The sequence below is a fragment of the Physeter macrocephalus genome, chromosome 8 (genome assembly GCF_002837175.3).
Source record: "Physeter macrocephalus isolate SW-GA chromosome 8, ASM283717v5, whole genome shotgun sequence".
Lineage (NCBI taxonomy): Eukaryota > Metazoa > Chordata > Mammalia > Artiodactyla > Physeteridae > Physeter > Physeter macrocephalus.
This window is the reverse complement of record NC_041221.1, coordinates 27806402-27824826: the sequence shown is the minus strand read 5'-3', so window position 1 is coordinate 27824826 and position 18425 is coordinate 27806402. Positions and strand designations below refer to the sequence as shown.

General features: G+C 50.7%; 1 protein-coding gene across 3 annotated transcripts in view; it reads right to left on the bottom strand.

Moving 5' to 3' along the window:
* Positions 1-6015, bottom strand: part of TRIO (trio Rho guanine nucleotide exchange factor) — a 375721-nt gene extending 369706 nt beyond the window's left edge. The window contains exon 1 of one of the 3 annotated variants that reach the window (XM_028492812.1): positions 5859-6015. In XM_028492812.1, coding sequence (XP_028348613.1) covers positions 5859-6015 — 157 coding nt within the window. Of the gene's footprint in view, positions 1-4628; positions 4843-5229; positions 5361-5858 lie in introns of those variants that run through there. The other 2 variants (XM_055086510.1, XM_055086511.1) reach the window with 2 other exon arrangements.
* Positions 6016-18425: the final 12410 nt, after the last annotated feature.

The window sequence follows — 18425 nt, the reverse complement described above, 5'->3', positions numbered from 1 at the left end:
ATCCCACGTGCCGCGGAGCGGCTGGGCCCGTGAGCCGTGGCCGCTGAGCCTGCGCGTCCGGAGCCTGTGCTCCGCAACGGGAGAGGACACAGAAGTGAGAGGCCCGCGTACCGAAAAAAAAAAAAAAAAAGTCAGTAATCTACAATTCAAGTATATTTATCACCAAAGGGAGGTTTCATATTGCCAGAGCACATCTGGCATTAGACCAAATAGTCCAGACTGACCAGGAGGTCTCACAAGGAAAAAACCCTAGACACCCCAGAGAAACGCCTCTCTCCAGCTCAAGCCCCTACACCTTGCGCTTGAAAGTCCACCCACCCTACTCTCACTCTCGCCCCAGACATATAACCTTTCCCAGAGGGCAGGTGGTTCAGAACTTGGGTTTCCAGGGGCTTCCTTACGTGGAGAGGGAACAAAAAAGAGGAAATTAAGGTAACAACTATTGCGTAAGCAAACTGAGCGCTTCCATTACCAAATGAGAAGTGAAGATGAGACTCAGGCACTCGCCAACCATTAACCACTGGGGCAAGAATTCCCATAAGCAAGACGGTGTGCGCGGAAGGCTCGAGGAGGTCACAATGCTGGGAGAAGGCGTTGGAAACTCTAGCCAGGGTCTCCTCTTTATCAGGTGGCAGAGACGGAGTGACATCGCCGTCCGGTGGGGGCCGAGCGCTGTGGCAGGAGCAGGAACCAGAGGCTCGGGCAGGCGGCGCCGCCACAGCGGGCACAGGAGCCCAGGGCTACGGAGAGCAGGCAGAGGGGAAGGCACCCTGCGGGGTCCTGGTCCACACACCCTCGCTCCTTTCTGCTCCTCTGCCCTAATGCAGAGACACAGCGACAGCGACACCCCGGAGGGCTCCAGGTGAATAACAATAACAGCACATCTGCCAGAATTCCCATCGCAAGGCACACTGGGAAGGTTCCCATGCATGCTCGCCCCCTTGCCCAGGGCCTGCTGGACAGCTCGGCAGCAGAATCTGGAGTAGAACAAAGGAGCACTCTGTACCATCTAATCCGTCTTACCCCTCTGCACCCGTGGGCCCATCCTGCTCACTGCCCACGAGTGAGGCTTCAGCGGAGCTGAGAAGATACAAGAGACAGCATCTCTGTCCACAAGACAAACAACACAGCCACCCCGGTCAGTTCACCCAAGCCCGCTCAGCCGAACACTCGCGAGAGGAAGAAATGAGCGGCGACGTCAGAGGCACCACTACCTCTCAGGGGAGCGCAGTAGGGTCCTCATCCGAAACCATTTCTTCACCATCCGCGGGGCAGCTACTGTTCTGCCAGCGGCGCGACTAAACATTTGTCAAGACAATGCACTTAAGGAAACAAAAACCAATTCATTATAGAACCGAGGAGGAAAGAAGGGGGTTGTTAAGACTGCTTTTTATAGTAAAACACAATTCACCCCTAGCAACATAAGTGACTTTACTAGGCAGTAAAGTGTGGCTACTGAGTAAGAATTAGACTTTTCTCTGGAATATTCCACCAAGGATATGAGATAAAATATTCTCAGTAGAGGAGTCAAGTAAATAAACTTAAATATCAGATAGAGCTGATTTAGATTATGACAGCTCCAAACACATCTTTCACTTAGAAACAAATCCCAAATCTATCATAACATTTAAGAGGTCTGAAAAGGCCACTCTAATCACGTATTTTTAATATACATTTGAAAAACTTACTTAAACCCATGTCCCATCTCAAACAGAACCACTGGCTTCACTTAAATCCTGGTTAATCATTTAAATGGTTTAAATGGCTTCATCTAAATCTTCATTTGAATCTTGGATGGTTAAATCGCAAAGGAAAAAATATAATATTCCATGTCAATAAGTCAGTTTACAAGGTCTCAATGGAAAGTTTCCTTCAGTGACTGTTTTACTGCTCTTTGATTTCTTGAAAATCACTTACAGGATATTTTCAGCTATCTCTTTGCTCTCCTCTAAAACTGAGCCTCACTGTGCCACTGAGAAAGGGGAAACCAACATTCACTATCAAGTTTCATTTTCTTCAACTTTCCTTTTCAAAACATTGAGGGTAACAAGGACCAACTGATAATTATTATTGGTGCTAACAAAGACCAAAGCCGCCAGGCTTCTACATATACAAAGCAGCAGCAAACACAAGCTCAGAAGCCAGCTACTTAAGTGGTGTTAGAAGCATAAATACAAAGACAAGTTCCCTCGATATTCCATGAGGAAACCATTATACCAACATAGAAGGATATGTTGCTCCCTCACTAAGGAACAGATTCGACTGTCTTCACATATTCCATTGGAAAGAGAAGCGCTGCAGCCAGGAGTCCAGGATAAGATTTAGTAATGAAAGGAACACAGCACGATGAGCTGTGATGCTTCATAATAACCACAAACCCTTATCCTCTGCACATTCATTCAATGCCCACCTGAAACATGCCAAGCAGGTTAAAAATAATGCATTTATGTAAGTACCCCACACACACTCTAGAAAGGTTAAAGGGAAAGCTCTGAAGGAATGACTTATTGCCACAAGAACAGAGCCCCAAGAGAGACTGGCAATAAAAGTGACCGGTCCCGGTGGGACTGAGAACTAATGTAGGCAAAGTCCTGGCCATGACAGGCATCCGGGAAAGAAGCCCAGAGTCAGGGGCACGCTTCCCGGCCCTGACCCCACCTCTACCGGAGCTCCACTCTGAGCAAGTCATTCAACCTCCCTAGAAGCCTGCTTCCTCTTCCATAAAATTTTTTTTTTTTATTTTTAAGGGACCAGCTCACGTTTGTGATGCCTTTTTAAAAGAAAAGTGAAGAATAACCACTAGGTGCTGGGGGCTCAGAGGGAACTACGGAATCCAAGGAGGCAACAGCCCCTGAGCCCCCCTTCCCTTTCCTAAAAATTTTTTTTTTTTTAATTTTTAAGGGACCAGCTCACGTTTGTGATGCCTTTTTAAAAGAAAAGTGAAGAATAACCACTAGGTGCTGGGGGCTCAGAGGGAACTACGGAATCCAAGGAGGCAACAGCCCCTGAGCCCCCTCCCCAGACCCTCTCCGAGTGCAGGAGTCCTGCCCCCAGCACCCAGCTCCGAACCCTGGCAGGGGGCAGTGCCCCTGCTTGAGGGTGTCCAGTAATCATGACAGCCCATTCTATGCCTGAACTGCTCTAATTATTTAAAAGTTCTATCAAGCTAAATTCTCCTTCTTTCATCCAACCGTGGGTACCAGTTTTCAATCGGTGACTACAAGGATAAAATTTAATGCAGGACAGACAAGGAACAAAAAGGAGGAAAGAAAATAAGGCGGCCAAGCAAACAGTTCCAGGGCCAAGAAACGAAAGGCAACCAGTAGAAACGCCTTGTCTAAGTCAGACTGGCAATCTTAAGTACCAGGCTCACAACACCCTGGAAAAATGTTCACACCCTGATCTGTCCACCCCAGTCAACGAGAACCTACTTCCTGCGTTTCTACATCTTAGGAAAAAATGTTCGATTTTACTAACGGACTTGACCTCTCTGTTCAGCCATCCACATTCAACCCAAACTGCCCAGGAGGACCCCTGCCTGAGCCATTCTACCAGGTGAGGTCCCCAGCCAGGGTCCTCCTGCTTCATCTGTCTAAACGTTCGTCCCATGCCACCCGACCAATCCAAATGAATGGTCCCTCGCCACCCTTCCTCTGCTAGATATCACTGCCCTAGATGCTGCAGCCAAGATCTAGGTCAGGGATTCGGAGTTGCCCAAAGGAGGGAAAAGCACTTTTAAACGATGTTCCAGGCTACCCCCGGGATGGGACAGCGCAATTGCTGCCTACTTAAAATCTGCTCTGGTTCCTGATTCCAAGTCAGATAACTAAAGGGGCAGTTTGCCCAATCATTTTGGAAGGAGGAAGAAAGGAATAAACCCGTGGGCAGCACCGACTGGCTCTGCCCCAAACTGAACACGTACAGGAGACCAAGCAGAGAAGCAGAAGCACAGGCCTAGGCATGGCCGCCGACACAGCCACCTCGCCGGGTAAAGCCTGCGGACAGCCACACTGACGGGGAGCGGCCAGTCCAACCTGATGTCTTTTGAGGCTCTTCTGAGCGAAAGAAGTGATTTCTCTACGATGCATAATAAAGATATAAGAAAGTCTGGTCTCAGAAAGCACCAAAACTTCCATCACCAGGGCACAGGCGCCTTTCTAAGAGAAAAGGGCTGAATTCTGCACAGAATCCATTATTCTGTGACAGGTGGTAAAGACAGAGAGAAGACATACTAGACTTAGCTGCAGGGCATGAAGGGAAGACGTCCCAGGTCTGCTATTAAGAGGTAAGACGGGGCTTCTCTATCGGGCTAGTTGCACAAAAAAAGGCTTTCATTTGAAGGAGTTCATGTTCCTAAACCTCTGCTTTCTGCGGGGACCTCGCGGGGAGAGGGAGCAGTGGGGAGTACATTAACCCCAAGCTGACAGTGTGGAGTCGGCGTATGTCACTCCCAGCCACAACCAATCTCTTATAATGACTCAAAAGTAACCCCACCTGACAAGGACCAAGAAAACGAGGGAAGACAGTACTAAACCAGGGATGCACCGGCACTGCTCACTTCTGCCTCCGACCATCGCCCTCCCGCTGCAAATTGCTCCCTGTGACCCGGATTACCGAACTGATCTCACCGAATCTGGCGACTTGATTTTGAAAGAGGCCACGAAGGAACGTGAGCCGCCGGCCTCCGGGGCGCGCCCCGTCGCAGGCCGCTCCCCCGACGTCCCCGGCCCAGCCGTCCTCCCGGGAGCCGCCGCCAGCACTCCGCACGCGCCCTGCGCCCGCCCGCCCGCCGCGGCCCCGACCTGGCCCGCCCTCCTCGGCTCTCCAGCGCCGAGTCTGCATCCTCCCTGCCCCGCACCTGGCCCGCTGGGCGCTCCGCTCCGGGCTGCGGGCCCCGAGGCTGCCGCCGCCCGGACGCGCCAGCCAACGGGACTGGGCTCGGGGACGCGGGGCGCGGGGCCAGCTCACGCGGGATCTGGGCCCGGGTGGGAGGAGGCGCCGCCGCCGGGGTCCCGGGGACGCCCTGTCACGCCTCCCGCGCCTCCTCCCCGCGGGCCGGCCGCAAAGCTCGCCTCTCCCGCGGCCACCCCCCTCCTCGCCCGAGAGACACCGGGCCACCTGGCACTGCCTCCCAGGCAGTGCCCCGCGAGTGCCGGCCCCGCGCCGCCCCCGGGGGTCACCACGTTCCCAGATGTCCCTCCCGGGCCACCCCCGGAGACAATGGCTCACCCATCGCCCAGCCGGCCGCGCTTCATGTCTGCCACCACCTCCCCTCCTCCCTGGGCGGCGGGTGCCATGGCTGCCCCGTTTCCCAGAGGTGTAGATCGAGTCTGGGGAGATGACAGGCTAGAGGACCGAGCGAAGAAACCAGGCGGCTTACGGGGTCGACGAGGGGCCAGGGACAAATCAGCCCCGGAGACCGGCCCAGATGAGAGCCCGCATTCCCGGGCCTGGCCCCGCCGCCCCCGTCCTCTCGGCCTCCGGGACAGGGGCCTCCGCCCTCGCCGTCCCCGCCGCCGCCTCCTCGGCCCTCCCTCGAAAGAGACAAAGAGCCGTCGCCCCAACCGGTGGAGCTGTAGCCTCCGGGGCGGGCGACGGGGAGATTTCACCCTGGAACGAGGGGCGGGCGCAGGGAAGGGCGAGCCGGCGGCGTCCGGGCCGAGCCGCGGCACGGGGGGCGGCGCAGGCAGCGGGACCCGCCGGTGTGGAGCCGGGAGCCCCGGCGCGGGGCAGCGGCCTGGGCGAGCGCGCTCCGGGCCCGACGGGCGGGCGAGCACCGAGCGCGCCAGGGCCCGCGGACCGCGCCTCCGCAGCGGGGTTGGCGGAGCGCGCGCGGGCAGCGGCGCAGTTGCACTCACCGGATCGGAAGAAGGCCGCGATGTCGGCCAGGTCCTTGGCCGCCTCCTCGGCCCCCTCGCCGGCGCCGCCCCCGCAGCCCGAGCTCACCGCGCTGGCCGTGGCGGCGGGGCCGGAGGACGCGGCGGGGGCGGCGGCGCCGCCGCCGCTGCCGCTCATGGCTGCGGCGGCGCCCGCGGCCGCGCCCGGCTCGGGCCCCGCGCCCCTAGCACCGCGCGCCGCCCGCTCCGCGCCTGGCCTGGCGGCGCCGAGCGCCCAGCTGCCCGCGCCCGGCGCGTGGACGCAGAGCCCCGGGGCGGCGGCGGGCGACGGCGGCGGCTCGGCCGGAGGAGCGCGCCCACATAGACGAGGACTACGCCCGAGAGCCGAGAGCCGGCCGCGGGGCGGGGGCGCGGAGCCACGGCCTCGGCGGCGCCGGCCGGAGCGCGGGCAGCAGCGCGCACCGTGCCGGACACGCAGTCGCGAGGGCAGGGGCCCGTGGCCGGCGGGAGCTCCGGGATCACGGGCGCCGGCGGCAGCCGCGAGCCTCCATCTTGATTTCAAATGGGGAAGGAAGGAGGGGGAGGGGGGAAATCACGGCAGAGGGAACCCGGGTGAAAGGAAAAGGGAAAGCAGGGAAAGGAGAGAGGAAGGAAAAAAAAAAAAAGAGGGGCTTCGGCAATTTCCGGCGAATATCGTCAGGGGCCGGAGCGTGGGCTCGGCGGGTGGGCGTGGCCTATGGTGGGCGGGGCCTGGCGGGAGAGGCGGGGCGGCGCCGGGGTGCCGGTCGCCCAGAGAGCCGGCGGATGGCTGCGGGAGCGTTTAGTCTTGCTCCTTCTCCCGGGCAGCTGCAAACCTTGGAAGGAGCAGGAGCGCTCTGACCAGCGAGGGCGGCCCTTTCCAGGCCCAGCACTGCGCCCCCCGCCGGGCTCTCGCTCGTGCTGTGCGAGGCCGTCCTCGGGGCGCCTGAGTGTTTACTGTGGCTCTCGCCCGCGGGGCCCACGGGACCGGTGTGTTTCTCGTTTGCGCAGCGCGGGCGCCGGCACGTAGACGGCGCTCCATAATAGTTGTTGAATAGAGAGATCGTGAAAATGGGTCTTGTGTACTCCAGTCCCAGAGGGAGTAGAGCAAGCCTCTGAACTCCTGGGGGACGTCTTCTCGTCTGTAAAATGGGATTGCGGACTCACAGCTACCCCACCAGAACGTAGAGAATGGGGAAGGTGATGGTGGCTGAGGAGACCAAAGGACATGAGCGGTAGGTGACATGCAGCTTTACGGAAGACCCGTGTCAAGCCAGCATTTGACCAATATTCAGGTACAAACGCCTATGACGTGGCTGCAAGCAAAGGGAGCAGAAGTTATGGGTGTCAGAGGTTAAAGGAGCCGATGCTGCCGAAAACAAGGAGAGAGAGAAACAAGATTGATTTAAAAAAAAACAAAAACAAAAACAAAACTGATGAATACTGATACTGCAAATGAACAATTGAGTAAATAAATAGTGGGTGGTGGATACCAGGTTTTTCACTGTTGGAGAGGGAGGCTAGAATGATCCCTGTGGTACAGGATTAGAGTTGGACACATCAGTATGAATTCATGTTTAGCTTAATATAGATACAGATGGATATATAGAAAGATTTACAGATATGTATATTTACAGGGGCTAGTACATGTACATATATTTCCTTGCTCTGTCAGCTGAGTGGGCTTAGAAATAACACTCCTGTAGCAAGATGCACACCAGGCACTCAGATCTTGTTATTAACACCATTCTTCAGTAAAAGGAACCTGGGCTCTTCAGGGGGATGGCTGACTCTAGGACTAGGGCAGGAAATATACAAGAGAGCCTGGAGCATCTTGTTGTGCCAGAAGGTAAGGAAGGGCTCAAAAAAAAAAATTTTTTTTTTAATTAATCAACAACCAGAACAATGATGGGGACACAGGAGCCAAATGAAAGAGCTCCCAGTGACCAAAGCTGTAACAATTTGAAGAGCAAAATAAAGCAATATTTGATTATACCCAAAGTATAAAATAAATATCCATGAGTCCATATTGATATAATTCAATGATTGAATAAGTAACTAATTGAGAGAGAAGAGACAAATATCCCATGCAGAAGAATTCAAAATCATTACCTAGATACTCTGCCCTCAATGAGATGGAATAGAAATTCCCTCTCCTTAACTACGGGCTGCGCTTAGCGACTTCCAGAGTACAAAATGGAAAGGGGGAGGGGAGGGTAACTTTACAATGAAGAAAACTGATATACACTACTTCAGCCACATGAGCAAGGTTAACAGCAGTGATAAGTCACATGGATGGTATATACCCTTGATATGATGTAAAGAAAATGACACTTTACCTCTGTGGTCTTCCTCCCAGAAACACAGTCTAATTATGAGAAAAACATCAGAAAAATCCCAGTTGAGAGACAGTCTACCAGTACTTCCCCAAACCACTATGGTCAACAAAAATAAAGAGAGTCTGGAAAACTGTCACAGCCAAAAGGAGCCCAAGGAAACATGACAACTAAATGTAATGGAGTATTCTTAAGGATCCTGGAACCAAAAAAGGACATTAGGTAGAAACTAAGACAATATGAATAATATATGGACTTTAGTTAATAATAATCTACCAATACTGATTCATTAATTGTGAGTGATATGGGAAAATTGGAAATGGGGTATATGGGAACTCTGTACTATCTTCACAACTTTCCTGTAAATCTGAAACTATTCTAAAATAGAAGTTTATTTTTTTTTAAGTTTTTAATTGTATGTAGAATCTCAAAAAGAAAAAATTCAGTAAGTCCAAATTTCTCAGGTGTGCTGCCCATGTTTCTTTTTCTTATTTTTCCGTTGGGTAATTTCTATCTCCAGCTCCTATTCCTCTTCATGGCTTAATCCTAGTTCAGGGAAAACAATTTCCAGGAATTAATTTTCTTAGTTGGGTACATTCTGCTTCCTGCCTTCTCCCCAAGGTTGCAGCCAATCTCCCAGAGGTACTGGTGACATCACAGCATGGGGTGGGGATGGGGAGATTGCACCCAGTCCTTGGTCATCATGGGTTCATGCTGGCACTGGTGCCGATGTGTGTGTCCCATGTGTGTCTGCCTCCCCCATGCTCCTGCGACAGGCATTGCCATGACCTTGTTGTTTTCTGATGTTGCATCCTGCTCACCCAACCGCGGGGCCTCTGTAGGTCTGCTGGCAGTCAGCGCCTCTCCCGAGCTACTCCCAAGCAGTCAGGAAGACGTTCAGCTGCTCACTGGGCTGCTCAGTCCCACCCCCTCCCACCCCACCCCAGAAAGTGAGGCCAAATTCTCTCTGCTCCCAGACCCCTCGAGCCTACCTGGGCACAGACTTCCCTTCTCAGAGATTCGCATCGGGGTCTAATGCTATCCATTTCCTCTCCCACAAATTGCAGAATTATTATTTCCTCTGCAGGAAGAAAACTTCTCTCCAGGTTTGACATACTTTCTTCAAAATCTTTTATTTGGGGCATAATCTTTGTGTTCCTAGGAGACTCCGTTTTAAATTTATAAACGCTTTCCCTCCAGTTCTTCCCTCTGCCATAGGTTCCAGAAGTGTCTCTTGAAATTCAGAAGCCAAGTGTCGACTTCTTTCTTTCCCTCTGCATCCCCCACATAGTATCCTGCCCTGCAGGCAGTGAATACAAATTCCCCCCTCTGTTGGGTAAATGGTGGAGAAAGTTCCAAAATTTGAAAACATCAAAACTGCTGGGGGGCAGGGGGCAAACTGGATGTCATGCAGTCACAGAAAGATCAGCAGTCCCTTAGTGGTGGTACTTGGGAAGTGTCAACTGGAATAAGCTAACTCCTGCGGGAGGGTTCTTGGGTGGAGGCAGGTTCTAGATGTTGGGAGTTGGCCTGAAAGGGAGTGTTGTCTGCATGGTAATGACTGCTATAAGGGTGTTGGGGTCAGAGTGGAATGACGGTTGTGTGTTTGGACAAAAAGAGCTCTCTAGTGTTGAGACCCAGATATTGACCAATTCTTCTGTCTCAGGTAGGGTCATTTCCAAGAAAGCTCAATAGAAGACTTTGTGTCTGAGTGTGGGACGTGCGGGAAGGCTCACCCAGACTGCAATAAGAGAAAGAGGCTGCACACAGGGTTTTTTTTTACCTTCTGCCATCTGAGCATGTATAGGAGGATCTAAACAGGGTTTCATGACAGCTGCTGTTGATCCTGCCCCACTTTCAAAATTCAGCTCGAATTTCATCCCCTTTCGTGAAGCTGCTACAGTACATTAACTCGAATTGACCTCTCCCTTCTCTGTATTCTGGAGTACCACTCGTTCTAGCATTTGATCGTGTACTGCATTATATTATTTGCATCCTTTGCATTTAATGTCTTGCCTACAAGATGGGGAGATCGCTTGCAGTCAGTACACAAGCATCAGCCTGTCTCCTGTGTGCCTAGATCTATACCAGTCCCTAAGCCATGGGGTAAAAGAAATGGAGAAAGCCAGGTGGGGGACACAGGGTAAGTTGTCTAGTCAATATCCTTTCTCTCCTTCTTATCAGAACTCATGCCCGACTAATATACTCCATTTCCCAGCTCTGAGGGCTATGTGACAGAGTGCTGGCCACTGAGTGGAAGGGACTGGACAGGGCTCAGAAGAAAGAGTTCAGACACAGTAAGGGCATGCACTTAGCCCTTTGCCCTTTGTCCTCTTCAGAACACAGACAAAATGCTGGAGGTGAGGAGGTCATCGTGTGACTGAGAGAAGGTAAACATAAGAACAGAAGCACATGGTACAGATGGATGAGTGAGCTGCCCTTCTCTGGCTTCTTATTGCATAGAAACATACAAGAAAAAAAAGACCCTGATTTAATTAGGTGGCTGTAAGTTGGGTGTTCAGTTTTGTTTCGTTTTGTTTTGTTTTGTTTTAATTTATTTATTTGGCTGCGCCGGGTCTTAGTTGCGGCTTGTGGGATCTTTTTTTTTTTTAGTTGCGACATGCGGGATCTTTAGTTGTGGCATGCGAACTCTTAGTTTCGACATGCGGGATCTAGTTCCCTGACCAGGGATCAAACCCGGGCCCCCTGCATCGGGAGCGCGGACTCTTAGCCACTGGACCACGAGGGAAGTCCCGGGTGTTTAGTTTTGTGCAGCAAAACCAGCTCTGACGGATAGACCAGTTATGGTTCTTTATCAGCGCTTGTCAAACTTTTCCACCAAAGAAACCCTAAAGATGGAGGAGAGTGAAGAGGCGGGTGAAAGTTGTATCACTGGGGATTGTGGAAAGGAACCGAAGCAGCCACCATGAGATGAACTTCAAAAAGCTGCCAGCTTTTTCTTAGAAATGCATGCGAATTTTTCCTTCTCCTTACACATCTATATTTATTTTAATATATAATCAATGCCTTAACTCACTTACCAGTTGTTTTGGGTTGAATTGTGTCCTCCTCTAAAAAAAGATATGTTGAAGTCTTAACCCCCAAAACCTTAAATTGTGACCGTGTTTGGAAGTAGGGTCATTGCAGATATAATTAAAATGAGGTTATACTGGAGTAGGATGGGCCCCTAATCCAATACAGCTGGTGTCCTCATAAGAAGATAGCCATATAAGAATAGAAATGCACAGGGAGAATGCCTCATGGAGATGGAGAATTATAGATACATCTACAAGCCAAGAAACACCAAAGGTTGCCAGCAAACTACCAGAAGCTAGCAGAGAAGCAAGGAAGGATTCCCCTACAGGTTTCAGAGGGAACACAGCCCTACTGGCACCTTGCTTTGAGACGTCTAAGCTCCAGAACCAAGGCAATATATTCCTGTTGTTTTAAGCCACCCAGTTTTTGGTTCTTACAGTTATGGCAGCCCTAGGAAACTCACAAGCTAAACCCGTCCTCCAAACTTTTGAGCGAAACTATCATTCTAGAGAGAAATGTATATGTTGATCTTATAGGTAATATTCGATAAGTGCTTAAGATAAAGAAAAAGAAAGAATCTAGAGGAATGTGGAGAGTTCCAGGTTGAGAGGTTTTCAGGAGTGAATTGACGTGAATACAGACATACTATGGAAAGGTCCAGATGATCTCTTGAGCTATGGGGCTTTACCTCTGTCCAGAATTGGAACTCTAACTCTAAATTTGAGCTAAAGAGCATAAAAACACCTGGAGCTTTAACTTGACTAATCTGCTAAGGAAATGAGTGTGGAAAGTAAGTAGGGCATAGGGCAGAGGGCTGCCATATGCCATACAGTGGGTAGCACTGTGTGATGTGACTTGTGTCCTGAGAGTCCCCAGCTGGTCCTGGGGCAGATTAAGGTGAAAGGAGAAAAGTGGACCCACAGGGGCCAGGGCATCTAATTCAGCCCAGGCCATGCTAAGTTGGCTCACAAGGCAGTACAAGTAGACCCAGCTTCTTTATTTAATTTGGGGTGACCTCCACTAAGCTACTAAAAGGTCCAAGCCAGAGCCCTACTTGTTCTTCTCTGAACCTGTATTCACAGGCATGGGACCCCAGGAATGGCTGCCTGGCCTTGTGGGTTGATTGGTAAGAGTCTTTTGAGCTCCTTCACTCCAGTATTTTTTTTAGCCATTGAGATAGCTCTGAATATACAAATTAAGCAAAGACACCCGGTGGGAGGTGGAAGAAAGAGTTAGGTGGAATAAGCCTGGGAAAGGAACAGGGGATGGAAATTGGGAGTATCTGAGGTGGACAGGGGACAACAAATATGTGTTTGTGTGTGGTGTGTGTGTGTGCATGTGTGTATGTACATGCACACGTGTGTGCACACATGCTTATGCATGTTTGTAGGGTATGAGTTGATGAAGATCTGGAAGTTCTGGTAGCGGGGAAACCCAATTATACGTGAAGAAAAGATAAAGATAGATTTGGCTTTAAAATGAGCTCAGATTTGGAAGTTGCAAGGTTTTATTATTACTGGTATGTTAATGAGAAGAGTGTACAGGAGAAGTGACAATATCTATATTTGCTGCCTTGGTTTCAAACTGATCAATGTTACAGCTCATTACTTAATAACTGCTGACTTTCTGTCCCTGTCCGGTAACTCGAAGAATTCCAAATTGAGTCCCCAGCCCCAAATATGCAGAATCTGAAATTCTACCAGGTGGGAAATTCAGTCATTCTGATCCTGGCCAACTTCTGGTCTTCAAGATTTCTATAACGGAAAAATACTCCTGGGCGTGCTAACACCTTAAACCTTTATCACTTAATGCCTTTTAGAGAGGATTAGTGGATTAACCCAGCATTGGCAAGAGTAATAAGAGGGATGAAAGAAGGAAAAGAGCGATGGAAGGCACCAATAAGAAAAGCACCACCTACTTTGCTTTTGACTGCTTTTGACTGGTCTTACTACCTCTGTTTAGTGTAGACCCTCAGAAAGTTCTAACCCTGGTTCCTTGGCAGAGGTAGTGAAGATTTTTATATTTGGGGGTCACTGATTACTCACGGAAGACCCCATAGGCAAAGGCCCTGAGGCAGCCTGTTCTGTTTGGCTATTTGAGGAAGGGAGGGGAGGCCACCATGGCTGAGTGTGGGGGAATAGGAGATGCAGTCGGTAGAGCAGAGCAGCCTCATCATGTAAAACCTCATAGGTTCTTTGTAAGGGCCCTGCCTTACAATCAGAATGAGCTCACAGGTGTGGTTCACTGTATAAGAAGATTCTAAGTGATTTAAGGTCAAAAGTTGGAGATTGTGTAGACTCCTCAGAATGTTAGAAGATAAAGCAGAAGTCTGTAAAAAGCTTGTAACAGACAGTCGTTGAGAGAGCTGCTAGAAACCAGCAGCTGTCACCCCCCAGGGTAAAGGCTCTGGAAGATACTTGAGGACCGTCACACCAGCTAATGGGACCTGTGCCAGGCAGAGCTAACCGGGGGCACAAGGATACCCACATGCGGAGGGAAAGCTGGGGTGGCCCTGGGCGACTGGCCTGGTCCTCGCTGCCCACTGCAACGTGGAGCCGATGTGCTGTGCAGCTACACCTCAGAGGACTTCTTCCCTCACCAGCCTGGGGGGACCTGCCCATGCACCTCCATCTCCTTTTCCCACCCAGCTGTCTGCTCTTAGGGACCTAGAGACAAGAAGAGACACAACAAGAAAACCACTTTTTAGAGAGCATCTCAGGCATCTTTGGTTTTTTAAAAATTTTTATCGGAGTCTAGTTGATTTACAACGTTGTGTTTGTTTCAGGTGTACAGCAAAGTGAATCAGTTATACATATACGTATAGCCACTCCTTTATTTCTTTTTTTAGATTCTTTTCAACCTCAGGGCTCTTTTTACTTCTTGTTTCTTTATCTCTGGCCTCAGAGTAAAATCAGGGGCTACGCAAAGCAACAAGGAACTCCAATTAGTGGATTGGATTTATTTTCAAAACCAGTACAGTTGACTGTCTTCTTCCAGAGCCGCCAGGTACATAGCATCACGGAGAAAAAAGAAGTCCCAGTGAGAACTAGTTTTCGGTGCCACTTCTGACACTGACTAGCTGTGTGATCCTGGGTGAGTGAACTAGAGAAATGAACATTGCCTGCTTGACCATGGCCTTCAGGAACTGCCCTCCTCTCCAGGAAGACCTCATATGCAGTCACTGCTTGTACCCGCTAGCCCCCATCTGCCCCTCCTCCATCCCTACCTCCTTGATTGGAGGGGGAAGAAAGTACCTGGAGACAAGCCAGACTGAGCTCATTCCTACTTGAATGGGGAAACTTGGAGAAAGAGGCAAGGGGGACAGGGCAACCAGGCAGCAGGAGAAGTAACTGCAGGAAGTGGATGGGAGGGAGGCCCCCCAGCGCTACTTCCCTGATGCCAGGCTGTTCACCGGTCCCCTCGGTTTAGCCCCTAGGGTAAACCCTTCTCCTGAGACCACCTGAGGGGGTCTCTAGCTAAGACAATCCCACTGGAAAGGAATCAGTTGCAGGGGACAGTTCTAGGTCACAGACCCTCATTGAGCTATGGCTTTGGAGCAGAACTGGGGACAGGGCATAGAGCCCCTCCTCCCCACATCCTGGGACAGGATCGGTAAAGCCCACAATCAGCAGTTTGGGGACAGCTGATGAGCTATCCCTGTGCTTTCTCAAGGATGGACCCTGTGGGCCCACTGGAGGCAAGAGAAAGCCTCAGGCAGAGAGCCACTTAAAGGAGGAAATGAAGGTGAGGAGGACCAAGCGTTTGAATTACCCTCCTCCCAGCCTTGAGCCTGCAGTCTACCTCTGTGAAAACCCCAAAATGTTGAGGCGCGCTGTTGCTTTGCCCGGTTTCAGCACTGGCTGAATTCTCAACCTTTCTCTGTTGCTACAAATAGAGTTAAAGATCCCAGAAAGTACAATGGAGATTGTACAATGGAGATTGCGGGGATTAACCCCCGCCCCGACCCTAGGCGTCACAACCCTCCCTCCACTTCCGTCCTCTCTCTCTGGACAAGCACAGTAACCTTAACAGCCCTGAGGCAGCCGTGGGGCTAGGCTGAGAATGCCACCCAGGTCTGAGGTGGGGCGACGTGCAAATCAGATCAGGGAGGAGAGGGGACGTGGTGCCCGGTCTTTGCACTGTGCTCTGCAACTGGCCCCCGAGGAGCCACGCTGCAGAGGACAATGTTTATGGGAGTCACAGAGGAGCAGGGGTGGCACCACAGGACCGTTGCCCACAACATAGCCTTGGATGGAACACAAAGGCATGTACAGGTGCCCAGTCCCTTCTCTGTGACTCCAAAATCCAAATGTTCTGAAAATCAATGTCTTTTGTAACTCTTTTGGTGGCAAAAACTGACTTAACATATGTGAGGTTATGAGTATACTTTATCTCATTTAGGGTGAATCATATTTTTGCTGCAGAAATACTGCAGGATGTGATTTTTGGGGCTACAGCCCAAGAGCCTACAGGGGGTATTAAGCATTTTACAGTATACAAGCTGTGTTACCTTTCCATATCTGAAATTTTTTTAATGAACTTCAGAAAGGGTCAGAATTCTGAAATCCGTCTGGTTCCTAAGGTTTTAGATAGGGAATTGTGGACGTAGAGATTGTACACAAACGGCCAATAAGCACAGAAAAAGATGTTGAACATAATTAGTCATCAGGGAAGTGCATACCAAACCAGAGTGAGATACCACTTCACACCCACTAGAATGGCTGTAATCAAAAAGGCATCCAGAAACGAGTTCTTACAAGGATGTAGGGAAACCAGAATCTCATTCCTTGTTGGTGGGAATGTAAAATGGTGCAGCCACTTTAGAAAACAGTTTGGCAGTTCTTCAAAAAGTTAAACATAGAGTTACCATATGACCCAGCTACTCTTGTCCTAGATATATAACCAAGAGAAATGAAAACTTGCGTCCACACAAAAGTCTCTATGCAAATGTTCATGGCAGCATTATTCATGATAGCAAAAGACTGGAAACGATCCAACTGCCATCTATTGATGAATGTATGAAGAAAATGTATATCCACGCAATGGAATATTATTCAGCCGTAAAAGGAATGAAGTACTGACACCTGCTGCAACACAGATGAATCTTGAAAACATTGTGCTAAGTGAAAGAAGCCAGTCACAAAAGGCCACATATTGTATAATTCTATTTATATAAAAATATCCAGAGTAGGCAAATCCATGGAGACAGAAAGTAGATTAGTGGTTGCCAGGGGCTGAGGGAGGGAGCATTGAGTTGTGTACTTAAAATAGGCAAATTGTGTAGTATATGAATTATATCTCAAAAAAGCTGTTGAAACAGAAATAAATACAAATTGAATCTGGTAGATACAGCTGTGGCTAATTCAAAACAAGGCAGTAGAATGTCAGGGCATGTGCTATGGATTGAATGTATCCCTGCAAGATTCATATGTTGAAATCCTAACCCCCAAGGTGATGGTACCAAGAGGTGATTAGGTCGTGAGGTGGAGTCCCCATGAATGGAATTAGTGCCCTTATAAAAGAGGCTCCACAGAACTCCCTTGCCCCTTCCACAGGGTCACAGTGAAAAGACAGCCATCCAGGAAGAAAAGGCTTGCTAGACCCTGAATCTGCCAGCACCATGATTTTGGATTTCCCAGCCTCCGGAAGTGTAACAAATCAATCCTTGTTGTTTCTAAGCCACCTAGTTTATGGGGTTTTGTTATAGCAGCTCAAACGCATTAAGACTGCATCTCGGGAAATTCTTAGGCCCTCACATAAAGGAAGAAAAGGTGAAATTGTCCAAAACAGGCTGCTGCAGTAGTAGAGACCTTTGAGGGGTTCCTCCCAGGGGGCAAAATATGCTAACAACCATGAGATTCAGGGATCTGACCATACACCCCACCATCCTCAACTGACCGCTCTCACAGGGCCAGCTGGGACTCTCCCATGGCAGGTGCTGTCCCTGAGCAGCCACATTGGATGGTGCTCTTGCCCCACTAGCCAGAGGGGTTCAGGGATCTTTCCTAAAGGAGGTGTCTGTGGCAGTTGCTTCCCTTGAACTGCACAGTCTTATGAAGGGTGTGCAGCTAGTGGTTCATTCACTCTTTGGTCAAGTACCGAAGAAGTTGCAAAGTGCCAGGAGAGAATCATAGCAAAACCCATGGAAGAGTGGACCTTCCTAGAGACTGTGGAATGAGAGGCAAACAAGCAGCCCTTGTACAATTTCCGGATACAGTGGTTTACTTGTGACCCCATTGTTCAACAGGAAGGAAGCCAGAGAAATAAACAGTCCAATGTCTCTCTCCTCCCACCCTCTATCTGCCTGTGCCTCCCATTGGCTGCACCTGACTAGGAGCGAGAATAAGGGAGGCTGTGGATGAGTCCATAGCCATCAGACTCCTGAGGACAGAGAGGAGTGAAGAAAGGTAGAGGGCGCATCTAGTGGGCAAAGGACGACATGATGAAGTGGCTCCAGCATTTGGAAGTCCTGAATCAGCCAACACTCAGCACCTGTCTGAGCATGGCCCTGTGCATGGAGCTCTAAGTGACAAGACATAGTTGGAAGGATAAGACCCAGTCACTTGACAAGACAATTATGATTACAAAAGAGAATATGTGGGCCGCTGGGGGGCACCCTGCTGCCCAAGGAGACGGGAGGAACCCCAAAGTGAACTGGTAGGAAGTAGGGACACTGAGGGGGGAGGAAAAGTGGAGGCCAGACAGGCTCAGTGCCCCTGAGGCCGGGGAGATCAGGAGAGGCAAGTGGAAGGAGCCATCCAGGAGGAACAGAAGAGGAGCGGAGTGCTATTGCCCTGCCCACTCGGGCCAGGGAGCCTGCTGAGCTCCCAGGCCGGTCCCCTGCCCTCCAAAGCCCCCTCCAGGCTGCGTGGGTCCAGTGGGCATAGGAGGGAGGCCAGGGAGATCAGGAGAGGCAGGCGGGAGCGGCCCTCCCAGACTGGAGGAGGAGGAGAGGAGAGGAGGGCGTTTGCCCTGCCCACTAGAGCCCAGGAAGGCTGCTGGGATCCCAGGTGAGGTCCCCTGTCCTCTGAGACCAGGTGTGGGGGGCACGCCTGGACCCCTTCTGTTCCTTGACCCTAAGCCCCTCCCCTCACAGCCCCCAGGGCCTTTTCCAGCCCTATGGGTCCTGAGCATTGGCCCGCCCACCACCCAAACTCACCCTTGCTTAGTCCCCTACCCTCCACAGCCTCCACCCCCC